We start from the raw sequence: 16,396 nt of genomic DNA, 5'->3' as shown, positions 1-16,396 counted from the left end.
TTGAAAAATGTGCATCTGATTTTTTTTTTTTTTAACAAAATCATTTCATGAATAAATTCAACAATTTCTCAAACTTCTTGCATATTTAGCAAACCGGTTTGAAAACTTTATAATAAAAGTTCACATATCTTTAGAGATACAATGCATTTTAATTGCATACACAAAAGGTCAAATGTCCTGAATGATTTCCTCTGTTTTGTACTCAAAGGAAACTATTTATCCCATCTGGCCCACAACCATATTAGAATAAGTAAAGTCAAAAGCTATAATGGCCTTGCAAATAGTTTAATGATGCAATGTGCTTCTGCAGTATGCATCATCATTAGAAATGGGACGACTGAAGGGGTGAAATGAAGAAACAATTTACAAAAGCAACGTCCAGAGCAAAACTTACTAAGCACCAGTCAATCCATACTCCCAAGAAGGGATTAGATATTTGCAAGTAATAAAATGCACCACATTCCTACAGAAGTTTGTCTTTCCCTTCTGCCTACTAACTGCTCACCTTCAAGACATATAACTGGAAATACTGTGCTTTCTGAATGAAATTTCAGCAGTTCTGATGCAAATATGTCAGCACCAGACATATCTTATGTGAAAGAGAAATGACAATCATTACGGTGTAAAAGGAGGTATTAAATGCCAACACCCAAAAAAAGTGGAGTGTAAGTACCCCAAAATATCCCCTGCTTCAAGTGGGGATTATTTTACAAGTTAACATCCAGGAAAGGGGTTTAAACTGTCTTTGTGAATATATATTCATGCTATGCTTGTTACCACTAATGAGATACGCATTCAGATTACTTGGATAGTTTTCAAAAACAAAGTGATACCAAACTTTCAGTTTAAATAACGAGGTTAACTAAAACAGGTCACTTCTCCACCCTGTTTAAAAATGACAATGTACAAACTGTCATGCAAAATCTGCATAAAGTATCAAAGAAATGTAAAACTTTGCACCAATGTTTGGATTATTCTGCCTGAAACTGCACATTAAAACATCTAATCTGACTGGGTCCTATTTTCAGAATGGGAGCAACTCTTTTGAGCACGTTGCTTGCTTGAAGAATAGAATGCTTATGTCTGTGTTAAATTATTTCAGCTAGCCGTGTTGTGTTTTGTTTGGGTTTTTGTTTTTTTTTGGTGTGGGTGTGTGTGTGGTTACATTGGGGTGTTTTGACTTCTTTTCATTTATTTTATGGTCCATGAGACCTTTCTTTGTCCTTCATAGCAGCTGTGACTGTTTGCATTCTAACATACTGTAGGTCCCTAACTAAAGACCGCAGCTGTTTCTTCTGTTGCAGGCTCTTCTCGGGGCCCCAGTCCATTGACTATGGGAGCACAGGACACCCTACCTGTAGCAGCAGCATTCACAGAAACAGTCAATGCCTATTTCAAAGGGGCTGACCCAAACAAGTAAGTACCGTGTCATGTCTGTCCCTCACATCTGCAAACAGAGCCCGCGCTCATAAATTAGCCTCTGTGCTAGAGCTGCTGCACTGCCGAGCATGAAGGGTTCATTAACAATGAGGCCAGTTTTCAAAAGGCTTTAGGCTCCTAAGCTCCTAAATTGGCTCTCTTGAAAATTTTCTAGGACCGATGCCTAAATGTAAGCTCCTGGTTTCACTACAAGTGGGTGGCTACAGGGAAGGAGTTAGGGATAAGATGCTTAGCACTGATTTCCAGCACCTGGATACCTATCTTGGGGATTTATTTTTGCGCACACATTCACCTGCACAAAAAAGCATGGCTTGTGGCCTTGGCCTTCATTGGCCGGGAGAAACTGGAGAAGAGGAAACATCCTGGACTCCACCTTCCAGCAAAAGCAACTTTTATTATTTACAGAACAAAAAATACACAGAGTCAGCTTACCTCAGCTGCTTAAATTTAAAAAAAAAAAAGTCAGGTGTCCTCACCCATACAGGGTCTTAGCATATTCCTGGAACTGCCTTCTACCTTCTTGGGCCTAGGTTTCATTTCCCTTCCCCAGGGAACCCTCCCATCTTAAGCATCTGTTAAGCTGCACTGGGTTACATCCCTGGACCAGGTCCTTTAAGGTGGTCTGGTGGTCTCGCCTATACACCCTTTCAGAATTGGCCTCAATGTCTCCTCAGAGAGGCTTCTAAAAGGCTAACTGTAAAGGTCCTAGAAGCTGCTAACAGCAAAGCCTGTGAGAACTCAGCAGTCATGAAGAGTGACAATTTTGACAGCATGACTAATTTTATTACTTTAAATGTTACGCATATTTTTAATGTCTATGGCAACGGTATTCACTCCCAGCCCTCAAGGGCCACCCAGCAGGTCAGGTTTTCAGGATATCCCTAATGAATATGCATGAGATCGTTTTGAACACAATGGAAGCGGTGCATGCAAATCCCTCTCATGCATACTCATTAGGGATAACCTGAAAACCTGATCTGTTGGCCCTGCAGTCCTCGAGGGTTGGGAGTGAATAACACTGATCTGTGGCTATTCTTTTTGACTGGTTAAGTGAAAAAAGCTATGATATTTTTTAATGTACTGTATTTTCTGCTGATTTAACTTGGGACACCCACACACACACACACAGAGACTCAGTATTTGTTTTGGAAAGTTAAACTGTTGATTTTGTATTCTGGTGGCCAAGAAAGCTTCTGCATCAATAGCTGACAATTATGAGGTGAATTTTAAAAGGGATGCGCACGCCAAAAATCAGGCGATGAGCGCGCATCTAGCACATGCTCGTGTCCACCCAATTTTATAAAGTGGGGGGAGATGCTTGCGCACGTGCCAAAGCGCACACATCTCGCACGGGAGAAAAGGGCGTGGTGTGGATGGGGCGTGGGCCGAGAGAAGCGCGCACGAGTACATACGGTCCAGTGCGCATAACTTTACTTCTGCTCTGGAGGTGTAAGTTAAAACAAAACTAGGCATCCCTGAATGGTTTAAGGGGTATGGAGTAACTGGCGGGGGGGGGGGGTTTGGAGAACCTGGCTCTAGACTGGGAGAACTGGTAGATGAATTGGTGAAACTGGTCATGGCGTGGATGCGCGCCTGGTATAAAAATTCCCACTTGAACGGCTCATACCAGACTTTACCCGGCTGTGCGTGCCCACTTGTAAAACCGGGCGCACATGCAGGGTAGTTTATAAGATATGTGCATTCGTTTTAATATTGCTGCATCCCTGAGCGCACGCTGACGCACATGCATATATGTGTGCTCACGCGCCCATTAGAGAGTTACCGTCTATATTTTTGTGTGTGATCTATTTAACATTTGTAGGTCTTTTCTTGTATTCATGCAAATACTTATTGATGCATAAAAGATTTAGCTCTGTATGAAAACACAGAAACTTAAAACATGATGCTGAGAAAGGAACTGGCAGGCCTATCTGTTCTACCCATTTTGGCTCCTGGTGCAGAGCTGCAGACCACAGCTGATGTCTGGCCTTAATTTAATGTACAAATGCCTTTACAAAACAGCCCATGGCTTTCCAGCTAGCATAGTCTAGGGCAGGGGCTCTCAACCCAGTCCTCAGGACATACCTAATCAGTCGGGTTTTCAAGATGGTCATGAGTATGCATAAGATATATTTGCATATAATGGAAACAGCACATGGAATTATAAAACTTATGCATATTCGGTCCTGAAAACCTGACCAGTTTGCAGCCCTCCAGGACTGCAGTTTGGCACAACTGCTTCAGGGTATACATATTTAAAGGTGAGTTTTAAAAGCCCAACACGCACATTCATCAGGGGATGTGCAAATATGTTGGGCTCATGCCTGCCAAGTGGATTTTAGAAGCCAACGGATATCTGTGTAAATGCCCCAGTGCGCGCATCTCGGAAGTCTTCAAAAAAGGGCAGATCATGGGCGGAGCACGGGCATTCCAGGGCGCGAAGCTGAGATGTGTGCGTAAATACTTACGTGCCGTGGCGCGCCCTGATGCCCCCTGCCGCATAACTTTACTTCTGCAAGTTATAAAATAAAGAAATAGGCAGATTTGGCAGGCTTTTAAGGGTGAGGGATAACTGGGGGGGGAGTGAAGGCTATTGAAACAGGGGAGGGGGTAGGGAAGACCTCTCTCAATTGGGCAAACTGGGAACGAACTGGTAAAACGAAATGGCGTCGGCATGCGTCCCTTATAAAATCCAATTTATGTGGTAGAAGCGGTATCTGTGAGCGCCCACTTAGAATTTGGCGCTCATATGCACGCATTCAGGCTATTTTATAAAATGTGTGCATATGCACACGTGCAAGTTATACAATAATTGTCTCGCTGGGCGTGGGTCAACAAACGTGCATACGTGTGCCTGTGCGCCGGTTTAAAAGTTACCGTACCTGGTTCTTATTTGTCATCTCTTAGGGGTTTTGCTGCAGACCCTGCACCATTTTTGTAGCCCTTCTCTGCACCAAAAGCACTATGAAGTGACACTTCAAGACCTAAATACGTCTAACTCTAGATAAAAGGAGAGATGGGTGGATTTGAGAGAAACATTCCACAACCTGAAAGGTAGCACAGGTTTGAAACTTCTGGGCAGTAATGCCATGGTCAAGGCTTCAACTATTTTCTGGGTGGTATTGTGTGTTTGACATTTGTCAGTTGTGTGGGAAAAACCCAAATTGTCCTTTGTATTAATTGTTTTGTTATATTTTTAGATTGTTTTCCTTTATGATAAGTCAAACACAATTACCTGGTCAGTCCGGTACTGTTTGAGAGTTACAGCCACGTGCTAACTTCATATGCTGAAATTCAAGTGCTCTTATTATTTTTCTCTTTTCCTCCTTGCGCTTGTTTGACTGGGAAGATGTATAGTGAAGATCACTGGAGAAATGGTGCTCTCGTTTCCAGCCGGAATCACCAGACACTTTGCTAATAATCCTGCACCCGCTGTTCTAACCTTCCGCATAACCAACTACAGCAGGTTAGAGCAAGTCCTGCCAAATCCCCAGCTCCTTTGCAGGTAAGCAGCATCTTACATCGACTACAAGCCATGCCTGGCACCTTGGAGAGCTTGTAGAGCCTGTGTGCTTCACTCAGGGGTCCTCAGTGAGATCCACCGTGAGATCTGGTCTTTCAGGCTTTGCATAATGAATACCGGGGATGTGCAGCCATTTTAAAGGATATGGGAGCATTTTTAAGAAATCTCTCCTGCGTAACTGGGTAACTCTGGACAAATCAGGGAATATACGGACAAGCTCTCCCAAATAGGTAATATTTAAAGCTTTAAAGTAATACTTCATAATCAATGATTTATCATATTCATATTAAAAATGCGCCCAGAGGTTCGTACACTGGGAGCAGAGTTTCTGCTGAGATATCCTGCTAGATGCGTAATTAGATACTCAGGAAATGTGTTTGTTTTTTACAATCCTGTTCATTTAAGGGAATTCATAAACACTAAGAAGCTCACTCCTACATCCAATACAGTTGCGTAAAGATTGAAAGAGGGTAATAACAGTGAGCCTTTCTACAAATTGTTATGTTTCTTTGAATTTCTCCTCAATTGTTTCTTCTCTCTCTCCCAATATTTCTTTGGAAAATGTAAAAGGAAGAATATTGCCTTTTATTGGATATGATGTAGAAATATTTTGCTTATATGTTAACCTTTTGCTGTATTATTAACAAAGATATCTTTGTGTTATTGCAAAATTTAAGAAATAAAAAATTAAAAAAATAAAAAAAAATAAAAAAAAGGATATGGGAAACACCAATGGCATGAGTTTCATTTCCTGTCATTTCCCATCTGAAACCGCACAAAAAAATAATAAACTGAGGAGGCCATTTACTATGATGCTATATTTTACCACGAAAGGAGAGAAATATCGCTGGGGGGGGAGGGGTTGAACAATCCTGCGATATTTGGCCCCTCCCTGGTAACGCAATCGCAGACATTTCCCCACATAAAAACTACTGCAGGGAAAGTGCAAAAACACGCGATAGTGCCTCCCCCCCTTTTGCACGGGCCCACTATCTTCTAAAAGGGCCAGCATTGGCCCTCACCTCCCCCCCCCCCCCCCCCCCCAATGTGCAACCCCCTCTACAGATGTCTTGGAAGACCTCCTGCCCACCCTCCTCCTGCTTCTAGAGACAGCTTTAAAGGAAAAAATAATCACAAATTCCAAGTTTAAAATGCACGGCAATGCCTTGCCACCCACTCAAAACCCTCCCTTTTCCAAACAATTCTCCTCCCCATGTTCCAAAAACTGCCCCCCCCCCCCCCCCGATTCTCCTCCCCAAAAGGCATTCTACCCCTGACCCCCTCCGGCCACCCCACAGTTTCCCCCCCCCAACATTAGAAACTGTCCCTGCTAGTCTAGTGGCCCCCTCATCCCCACTCCCCTAGTCTGTGAAAGAAGTTCCTAGTAGTCTAGTAGCCCACCCCACACCCTGGAAGCCCCACACCTTTAGAAGAAATTCCTAGTGTCTAGTGTGACCCGATAGGGGTGTAGGCCAGCCGATGCCATTTTAAAAGACCGTGTTGACTAGCCCGGAGCCTAGGGGATGCTCCAGGCCCCACCAGACACCAGGGATTTCTTCTAAAGGTACTGGGTATCTGGAGGTGGGCCACTAAACTACCAGGAACTTCTTTCACAGAAGGGGCAGGGGGTTCACTAGACTATAAGGGACAATTTCTAACTTTGGGAGAGACCAGAAGGTTGGTGAGAGGGGTTGGCGGAGAATTCGAGTTTTCATTAAAATAACGCGGCTTGCTTATTTTGAGGCAAGCCATGTTTTATTTGCATAGGATTACCTTTGCATTCGCTGCATTGTATGCATTAGTAAATTTTATGCATGCCCAGCAGCTAATTTCAAGAGGGGTAGTTTTTAGGTCAAAATACTGCACGATGCCATATGTGATTATTAGGGATGTGAATCGGGTGCCGGAATCGGTTCCAGTTTCGGTATCGTGGACCCGCGGGAAATTCCGTTTCCCGTGGTCTGGATGGTTATATTTTTCGGCTGTCCCAAGCTGAAAAAAAACAAACCCCCACCCCGACCCTTTAAATCTAATTATTTACAATCCCCCACCCTCCTGACCCCCCTAAAACTTTTCCCGCGCCATTTTTTAAGATGGCGCCGGCCGTCCATTGCTCCTACCATGTGATAGGGGCCGGCTAATGGCACCGATAGCCCCTGTCACATGGTAAGGGCAAATGGCCACGGCACCATTTTGTTTACTGGCAGCAGATGGTCCGAGAGCGGGAGATCGCTCCCGGGACCCCCGCTGGACCTCTAAGGTACTTTAGGAAAAATTTTGGGGGGGGGGGGTCGGGAGGGGGGCGATTGTAAATAATTAAATCTAAAGGGTCAGGGTGGGTTTGGGGTTTGGTTTTTTTTCCTGTGTGCCCTTTCTCCCCCCCCCCCCCCCCCCCAAAAATGATAAGAAAACCACACAAAAATTTCATGGGGTTTTCCTATCATTTTCGGGGACCCCCGATACATGACTGATCAGAAAATATCGTATATTTTCATCCGTAAAAATAAACTATGCACATCCCTAGTGATTATCATGTAATAAACAGTGTTTTACGCAAAGAAATGCTTTTTTTCGTGTGTTAATCACTTATCATGGCTTAGTAAATGTACTCATTGTTTTATTTTGTTAGTGTGTGCTAAAAACACAGGCACAAAACAGAAAAAAATACCCTAAAATAAACCAAAAGGTTTTCCCATGCACATCTCTAATTAATATTCAGCAGATCTATTTGCATACATTTGATCTAAGAACAAGGCCAACTGGCACAATCTGGTCATGCTGAAAACCAGAGGTGTTGGTGACCCTCAAAGGACTGTAGTTGAGAATGCCCTGGCTTAAATCAGCCTGAACCTAAATGAAGACATCCTTAGCTACATCTTGTCAGCAAGGGATCTTAGGTGCATCTGATTTTACAATAAAACCTGAACTCTCTCTCTCTCTCTAGGTTTACTTTATTTATTTAGTGAATTTATCACCTGCCAATCCTAAGTACTTGCTCTTGGTGATTTATTAAACAAATAGCATCACAAATATCAAATCAACAAAACAGGCCTAATGCAAAACAATACAGTATTATTCAGTGGTAGTTTTCTAACAAAAATAAAAATTAAAAAAAAAAGTCAGAGCCAGTGATGGCCTCCACGTTCCACTTCAGCTGCAGTGGGGAAAGGAAGCAAGTCAAGAAGGTTGCAGATCCATGACCTGGCAGAAAATCACCCCTGATAATATTACATAACAAGTGATACAGAGAAAATCCAGCGACATGGGAGTCCTTATCATAGTGCCTCAAAAGGTCTGTGTTTTTAAATTTTGATCGTTTTGCAAAAACATGAGATAATCTGACGCTGACCAAATCTCAAAAGGAAAAGTAATAGAAAGCATGAGGCTGGAACTGAAGATCTATTACGGGTCCTGACCAAATGGAAATCTTTGACGCAGGCGACACCAAGTTTGGGCCTTTCCTGACAGTCTAAGAGTTCAGCTGGGTTCATATCAAAATCAAAGTTCCAATCCTGTGGTAACATCTAGGAACCACAATCCATCTTAAATCAGCCTGGCTTTCTGGATATCCACAATGAATGTTCATCGGGTATATTTTCATACATTTGTTCAGAGAAGCAGATTAATTTGCTTAGCTTGGTTACCAGGAAAACCAAACTGGTTTATGGCTTTCAAAAAGCCAGGTTGTTGGGGGGGGGGGGTGAATTAATTTTTATAATTAATTTTTACAATATCAAAGCTAACTGATTACAAAATATGGAGTGTACATACACAAAATACATGATTGTTTTAGTATTTTAGGACTCAGCTGGGTATCTTGCAATCATATACATTAAGACAAATGCAGTATCTAGAGCAGTGGTTCTCAACCTTTTTTTCTGCCGGGAGGTACATGACAGATGGTTCTCACATGCGCGACACACTGAACACATGATCGTCACAGGGCTATATGTAAACATATACTCTGTATTTAGGGAACCGCCCTGACACCCCAGCAATGGGTGCAGAACAGAACTAGAACATTCCCCGTTCAATTTACCATACAAAAAAGATATTTCTGGTGTCATCTCAGTAACAGCAACATAAACACTCTCTCTTACCAGGCGCAATAGCCCTCCTTACGAAACAACAGTAATTTACTACCAATGCATGGTCTATTGGAAAAACACAACAAATAAGATTGGTACAAATGCCTACACACTAATAAGATACCTCACCTCGGTCACACACCCAAAACAGACATTCACCAAGTACAGAAAGACCACAAATTACAAATATGGACAAACTGGAATGGAAACCTAAAAAAGCTACTCTGCATGCAGTGCAAAACTGAAGAAATGGAAACAGAAATATAGCACCAAACAGACTCTCAGGATTTGCAATAATGTACACAAAACTAATGTGCAAAAAGTTACACCTGCAGTATGTAACAACCCTACCTTTGAAAAGGCATCGCTACAAATATTTAACCAGGCCCTAAACACCAATACACCTATTAGGAAAACAGAACAAGCCAAGCTGCTGTAGATCCCTACACAGAAACTATAAGCTTGCAGAATACCCTTACCTGGGTCACACATGCAGAACACAGACAGACCCTCACCAAATACAGAATATAGTGACCTTCAAGTTAATGCTTTTGTTTTACCATTATTACACTGCATACACTCAGTCTGGCTTCTTGCCGTTTCCAGTTAAGTTTTTGTCTCCACATTTCTAGTTATACATTTCTCAAGAAATATAAATAATAATTCTAAAACTAGAATAAATATAATAAATGTTTCAAAACAATTGATAAATAGAATAACATCTAATGATTAAAAACTTACAAAATTATTAAATATTCTCTAAACACCAATAAAATATTTCAAACAGACATCACATAATATCAAATAATTAAAATGACAGTCAATCAAGAAAGATAATCTTAAAAAGCCACCTTTACTTACTCTCTCCAACAACCCTCCTACTCCTTTCTCTTGTAGGCCAATAGCACACACCAGAAGCAGCAATGGCTGCTGAAGCTCTGTCCTCATGCTTCTCTTCTTTAGGGCCTATGACTAGTCTGTCTCACCACACACTTTCTCTCTCTCACACACACACCAGTCACCTCCCTGACCACTCTCTCTCACACCAGTCAGCTCCCTGACCACTCTCTCTCACACACACCAGTCACCTCCCTGACCACTCTTGTTCTCACACATGCTTTCTCTCTTACTTACACACAGTCTCAATCACACACATTCTCTCACATACTTACACACATGCTGGCTCATTCTCTCTGTCACTCACTCACCCCCAGCACACATGGCAGCTGGTATGCTGCTAGTAAAGCAGAGTCATGACAGGCTGGGAACTGCAGCAGGAGTGAATTCCCATGGCCCCGCAGCCGTAAAAAGGCAGCACTCAGCTGTTTTCCTGTGCTGCGATCATCGCGGTGTAAAGCAGAGGGGCTATCAGCTGAGAATGTGGCTGCGGGAATTTCCTGCCACACGGCTGTTTGGGAAATCTGTCGATTAGCTGCCCTGGGTCTGTGGTGGTGAACGACTGCTTCAGAAAGGAGATGGAAGTGCTCCTATGATCACAGGAGGTGGAGGGAGACTTGGGATACGATTTCTGCAGTGGCAGCAGCAAATTGGCCCTTTCTTCTTCCCATGCGCCCACTAAACATCACTTCCTCTTCTGGACTACAGGGGTGGGAAGAAGAAAAGGCCATATTGCTGCTGTTGGCTTCTATGAACACTGCTGCCATTTCTCTCTGGGCTTGAATGTGAACTTAATAGCAGGTAATGGACTTCTCTTCCAAGAACGTATCCAAACGTTTTTTAAACCCAGCTACACTAACTGCACTAACCATATCCTCTGGCAACAAATTTCAGAGTTTAATTGTGCGTTGAGTAAAAAAGAACTTTCTCCGATTAGTTTTAAATGTGCCACAATTTATAATCACCTAAGAATAGAAACCCTAAATACAGTATGGGGCAGATTTATAAACCTTGCGTGAGCGCGTACTTTTGTTCGCGCAGCAGGCGCGAACAAAAGTATGCTGGATTTTATAAGATACACGCGTAGCCGCGCGTATCTTATAAAATCCGGGGTCGGCGCGTGCAAGGGGGTGCACATTTGTGCAACCTGCGCGCGCCGAGCCCAGCGCGCGCTGCCTGTTCCCTCCGAGGCCGCTCCCTCCCCCGGCCCTATCTAAACCCCCCGGCCCTATCTAAACCCCCCCTATCTAAACTCCCCCGGCCCTATCTAAACCCCCCCTTACCTTTGTCGGCAAAGTTACGCCTGCTGAAAGCAGGCGTAACTTTGCGCGCGTCGCCGGCAGCCCCGCTCCGTCCTCCGGTCCCAGGGGCGTGGTCCGGAGGCCTCGACCACGCCCCCGGGCCGGCACCATGCCCCCGGGCCCGCCCCCGAAACGCCGCGTCGTTTCGGGGACGCCCCGGACACACCCCCTCCCGCCCCTTTTCAAAAGCCTCGGGATTTACGTGCGTCCCGGGGCTTTACGCGCGCCGGCGGCCTATGCAAAATAGGCGCGCCGGCGCGCAAGGGCCCTGCGCGCGTAAATCCTGAAGGATTTATGTGCGCGGCCCTTTTAAAATCCGCCCCTATATGTGTACAATTTAGATTATGGGCTAGCTGATTTATTTTTTCCTTTCCTTGAACCAACTCCTTAGTTGTTCCTGGCATTTTACATGACTTAATGCAGTACTTACAAAAGTTGTAAAGATTTATCAACAGGAGGAAAATCGAAGCCAGCATGAAGAGACAGGCTTTTAACTATGCTAATGATTTGGCTTGTTTTATTTGCTATCTGAAAACATTTAGAGGGCCAGCCCAATGGCTCAGTGGAAATGCAGAGAACCTAGGACTGATTCCTGGATCAGACCCTCTGTTTATTTATTTATGGTATTGCTATACCATCATTCTGTGACCAATCATAACAGTTTACAAAGAAATAAATAACAAATAAAAAATAAAACACTGGTATAAATAAATATGGATACATTAATAGAGAAAATGGTTCTAATACAAAATTCATAAAATCAATAGTAAAATATATATGTTTAAAAGATGCCTTAAATCAATCCTACAAAAGCCTGATTAAAAAGCCATGTTTTCAAGGGTTTTTTTTTAAAGGCAGATTTAACCTTAAATCTGGGGATAGAGAGTTCCCAGCTAGCGACACTGCAGAGGCAGTATTCAGAGCCCCTGGGGAAGAGGGAGCCTCAGTCATTGTGCAATGGTGACATCTATTGACCCCATGATGGCAGGGGTCCAGGAGGAGGCCTGGCGCATAGCTCTCAGCTGAAGAGGGACCGACAATGACTGAGATTCCAATGATAAATGCATTAACGAGTGATTTAGTACAGTATATACTCTACCGTAGTATAAACAAGTCAGTGTGAGAGTTTGCTCTGATCTATTCAGGGAATAGTACTCCTGGACTGTGAGTTCATCAACACAATGAAATTGATTTGACAAATATGACTTACTTATCAGATTACTAAAACCTTTTCAAAACTAAAAGATTTTAATTTTTAGGACAAGTCATACAGTGCAAGCTATCTAAAGCCCTACCCATTTACAACAAATGAGCAATTGGCTCTACTAAGTAAGAATATACATTTGAATGATCCAAATGGAGAAATTGAACCAAATAAACCGATTTTTTTTTTGTTTGGTTCAGGTGATCCTAAACATAAATGGACTCATTCTGAACATTCTTGGTTTATTCATATTCACAAATAGCGAGTATTGCTTTCCAAAATGAATAACCCAAAAAAATCCAAAAAGTGCCCCCTCCCCTTAAAACAAAATTTGGTCAGAAAACAAATGATCCAAACAACTCCCCCCCCCCCCCAAAAAAAAAAAATCCTGCCCATCCCTGCTATCTTACGGAAGATCCATTTGCATCAAGTAATGCTCATGGAATGGCTGTCGAGCAAAGGATCCTGGTCTCCATGTACTGATTCCTTACTATAGAAGACCAAAATTGTTTTACTAGATTCAGTGTAACCTAATTGTGTGTGTGTGTGTGTGAACTTTCAAATTTTCCTTGCTAGCTAAAGACGATATAGCCTGCTTATTTCTTTACTTGCATGCTAAGGCGATCTGGGTAAGACAATGTTAGATTATTAGCTCCTTGTTGACTAGCAGCTTGCATTAATGACTGTTTACATTCTGTTGGTGGAATTATCTACTATTGTTCTTCAATGAAGCAATATTTGTCAATGTTTAAATTATAATAATAAAAAGATTTCCACATAAAGTCAATGCAGCAACGAGCTGCTGCAGGACTGCCATGGATTTCCAGAACTTTAAAAGGCTGCACTATGCCATTATATAATATTGTACATTTATGTAAAAAGCATTTGAACTACAGGGTTTTGAGTTTTTCAATTTTTTTATTTTTTGTTTACAAAAACAAGTGCATGTGTGAAAATAGAACAATCTTCTATTCAATATCTTACCTAGCTTTGCCATAAAGGGATTTGTATAAGGAAGAAAAATAGGAAGTAGAGTTCATATAAGCAGGTATAACCTGGAGTTTATTAGGAGTTGACAAGTAAGAAACGTAAAAGCCCTATTAAAGAATAAGTAGGCTGTTTCACCTTTTCGTTCTTTTCTTTTTCCTGTTATAACAGTGACAGCACACAAACTGACACCAATACAAAGGAGTTCTGGGTCAATATGCCAAATCTGATGACTCATCTAAAGAAAGTGTCAGAGCAGAAACCGCAAGCCACGTATTACAATGTGGACATGTTAAAGTATCAGGTGAGGTGTCACCAGAAGAACAAAGCGTGCTTATTCTGTTGGTAGTAAGTAGCAAAATAAAAAATTTGGGGATAGTTAGGGTAGGTTTAGGGGGCAGGGAAGAGAAGGAAAGAAGGAGAAAAGATAGGAAAGTTCCCTCCCAGTCTGCTCCTTAACTGGATCGAACTGGGGGAGGTCTGATTGCGTTGCTGTGCGTATTTTTCTAAAATTCCCCCCCTCCCCATATGCGGAGCAGCCCACCCGCCCACACTTGCATGAGCAGACATGAAAATCCAGCACGCATGTGTGCACGGGACCCATATTTTATAACGTGCACATGCTAACGTGCGATTGTTATAAAAGTGGCGTGTCCATGTGCGCATGAGTTTTAAAATTGACCCCTTAGTGTTTATAGCAAAACTCTTATTAAGACACAATGGATATCATGGTTGCTATGGGCATGATCTGCTGAAAGCCAGGTTACAGCCAATAGCTCAAATGCAAAGCATATATCGCCATTGTTTGACTTTTTTTTTTAATTTGTTTACACTGTTCTTTGAAAAATATTAACTTTCATAAAAAGGTTTCTTTGCATTCCATCAACACATTTGTTGCAAACAGACAACAAACTGTTTGCGGAGACATACAAATAGCTGATTAATTCAAAACATGAGATTCACAAAACCCCAGCCACAACATCAATACTGCAGGCTGTAAATCAATGTTCTTTGACTGGTATCCTGCAAAAGCATGCAGTGCAGAGAGGATAATTTTGTAACAGCCCCCAGAGCGCATAAGTTTGCTTTGAAAATCTTCAGATCATTAGCTGAGCACGTGCACAGATTTCCTTGCAAGCAGGGCATAATTCACGCAGGGTAACAGACTTTTTTTTAATCCAAAAAGTACAGACATAATACACAACTTTGCCTTCCCGTGGAATGCCTCCCCTCAGTCGGTGTAAAGCACGCACAAAACTGGGTTACGCATGTGTATTTGCACGCAATCAGGTTAATTTTCAAAAGCGTTCTGCATGTAAATGTAAGATACTATCGTAGCAAATTTCAAAAGCCATTTACCCACGTAAGTGCTCTTAACTACTGGCAATTAATTGGTATATACAGTATTGCAGCAATTTCTAAAGTCTACTTACACAAGTGTAGTGCATTTACGCTTGTGAAGCCTGGTTTTAAGTGTGTAAAAGCTTTTGAAAATCAGGCCCACTGTGCTCGGGTCCATTTTAGAACAACAGTTTGTATGCATAAAAGCAGATTTTATGCATGGAAATGGCTTTGAACATGGCAAGGTAATTTTGTAACAGCCTGCATAAGACAATCCAGAAACACTGCAAAGTGAACTTCTGCAGATGCTCACTTTGGAACATGAGCCAGGAGAACCACCCACGCACAATTACACCTTGCTGATTGATATGCAGAAATCTTTCAGGAAAATGTATGTACGTGCTTTTGAAAATCCAAATGTCTGTGCATAAGTCCAAACCCCTTCCCCAGCTCGGCCCACAGGAAGTCCCAATAAACCTACATGTGCACAGGCCATACATGCATAAATTTACACACATATCAGGCGGACAAACTGTTCCTGCGGTTAAAGCGTTGTTTTAGCGGTGGAAATGGCTTTGAAAGTTACCCCCTAATACTGCAATTTGCTTTTTACAGGGTGTTTTTTTTTCCTTCATATACTTTCCCACTGCAGCTGTTACTTCTGAAGTACTTGAAAGCAACAAAATGTAGCTGCCACTTTGAACTAAATCAGTGTGTGTTGTCCTTTTGTAAGGTATCTGCCCAGAGTCTTCAGTCTACTCCATTAAACCTTGCTGTGAGCTGGCGATGTGACCCTACAAGCACTGATCTCCGCATAGACTACAAATATAACACCGAGGCAATGACCACGCCTGTAGCCCTCAACAATGTCCAGTTTCTTATGCCCATAGATGGAGGAGTAACAAAACTCCAAGCTGTGCTTCCTCCCGCTGTTTGGTAAGAAATGGTCATGCAAAGGATTTTCGGCTCACCTCGTCATTTTGTTGTGATTTTTTTTTTTTTTTTTTATCGTGATGTGGTGTTGATGGTTAGCATTAAGCTCAGGAGCCATCAGCATAGGAAATGCAACCAAGAAGACTGCATTCCATATAATGGAGACAGCCAGCTACACTGCGTTTCCCATGGTATTCAGTAGACGTCACACAGCAACATAGTTGTCTAATAATCAACATGATAGAACCATGATAAAAATAAATTAGCAACTTCTAAGAATGTGCATTCAACTAAGAATATTCCAACAATATGAAAAACCTGCGACAGGTAAGAACTACAACCCTGGATGTTCTCCTACAGACTTCCCAATAGTACTGGCATTCCCCAGAAAAAATTGATTCTCCTTTGTCCTGGCATTCTTTATGACACTGATTCCTCCTGGCCTCAGCTGTCACTGGTAGACTAACTCACCATCGGGACTTGGAATTCTGCAAAAATAAGATTCCACACTGGCTCTGAACTCAGGCTCCCTGCTGTCCCCAATATTTTCCAAAACGTGTCTTCCAAAAATTCTACCTTCCCATTAGCTATAGCACTCTGCAAGGCAGACTATCCAATGATCCTGAAATTCCCTTAGCTACTGACTCCCCACTGGCCCTATCCTTTGTAAAAAACATGAATT

General features: G+C 42.4%; 1 protein-coding gene across 1 annotated transcript in view; it reads left to right on the top strand.

Moving 5' to 3' along the window:
• Nucleotides 1-16,396, top strand: part of SGIP1 (SH3 domain GRB2 like endophilin interacting protein 1) — a 174,041-nt gene that overhangs the window by 146,097 nt on the left and 11,548 nt on the right. Inside the window, exons 17-20 of the mRNA XM_029618232.1 lie at nucleotides 1,305-1,416; nucleotides 4,790-4,945; nucleotides 13,612-13,744; nucleotides 15,515-15,717. Coding sequence (XP_029474092.1) covers nucleotides 1,305-1,416; nucleotides 4,790-4,945; nucleotides 13,612-13,744; nucleotides 15,515-15,717 — 604 coding nt within the window. The remainder of the gene's footprint in view (nucleotides 1-1,304; nucleotides 1,417-4,789; nucleotides 4,946-13,611; nucleotides 13,745-15,514; nucleotides 15,718-16,396) is intronic.

Source organism: Rhinatrema bivittatum, chromosome 10 (assembly GCF_901001135.1).
Source record: "Rhinatrema bivittatum chromosome 10, aRhiBiv1.1, whole genome shotgun sequence".
NCBI lineage: Eukaryota > Metazoa > Chordata > Amphibia > Gymnophiona > Rhinatrematidae > Rhinatrema > Rhinatrema bivittatum.
Note: the sequence above shows the minus strand (reverse complement) of the source record. Positions and strands in the feature narration are given on the sequence as shown.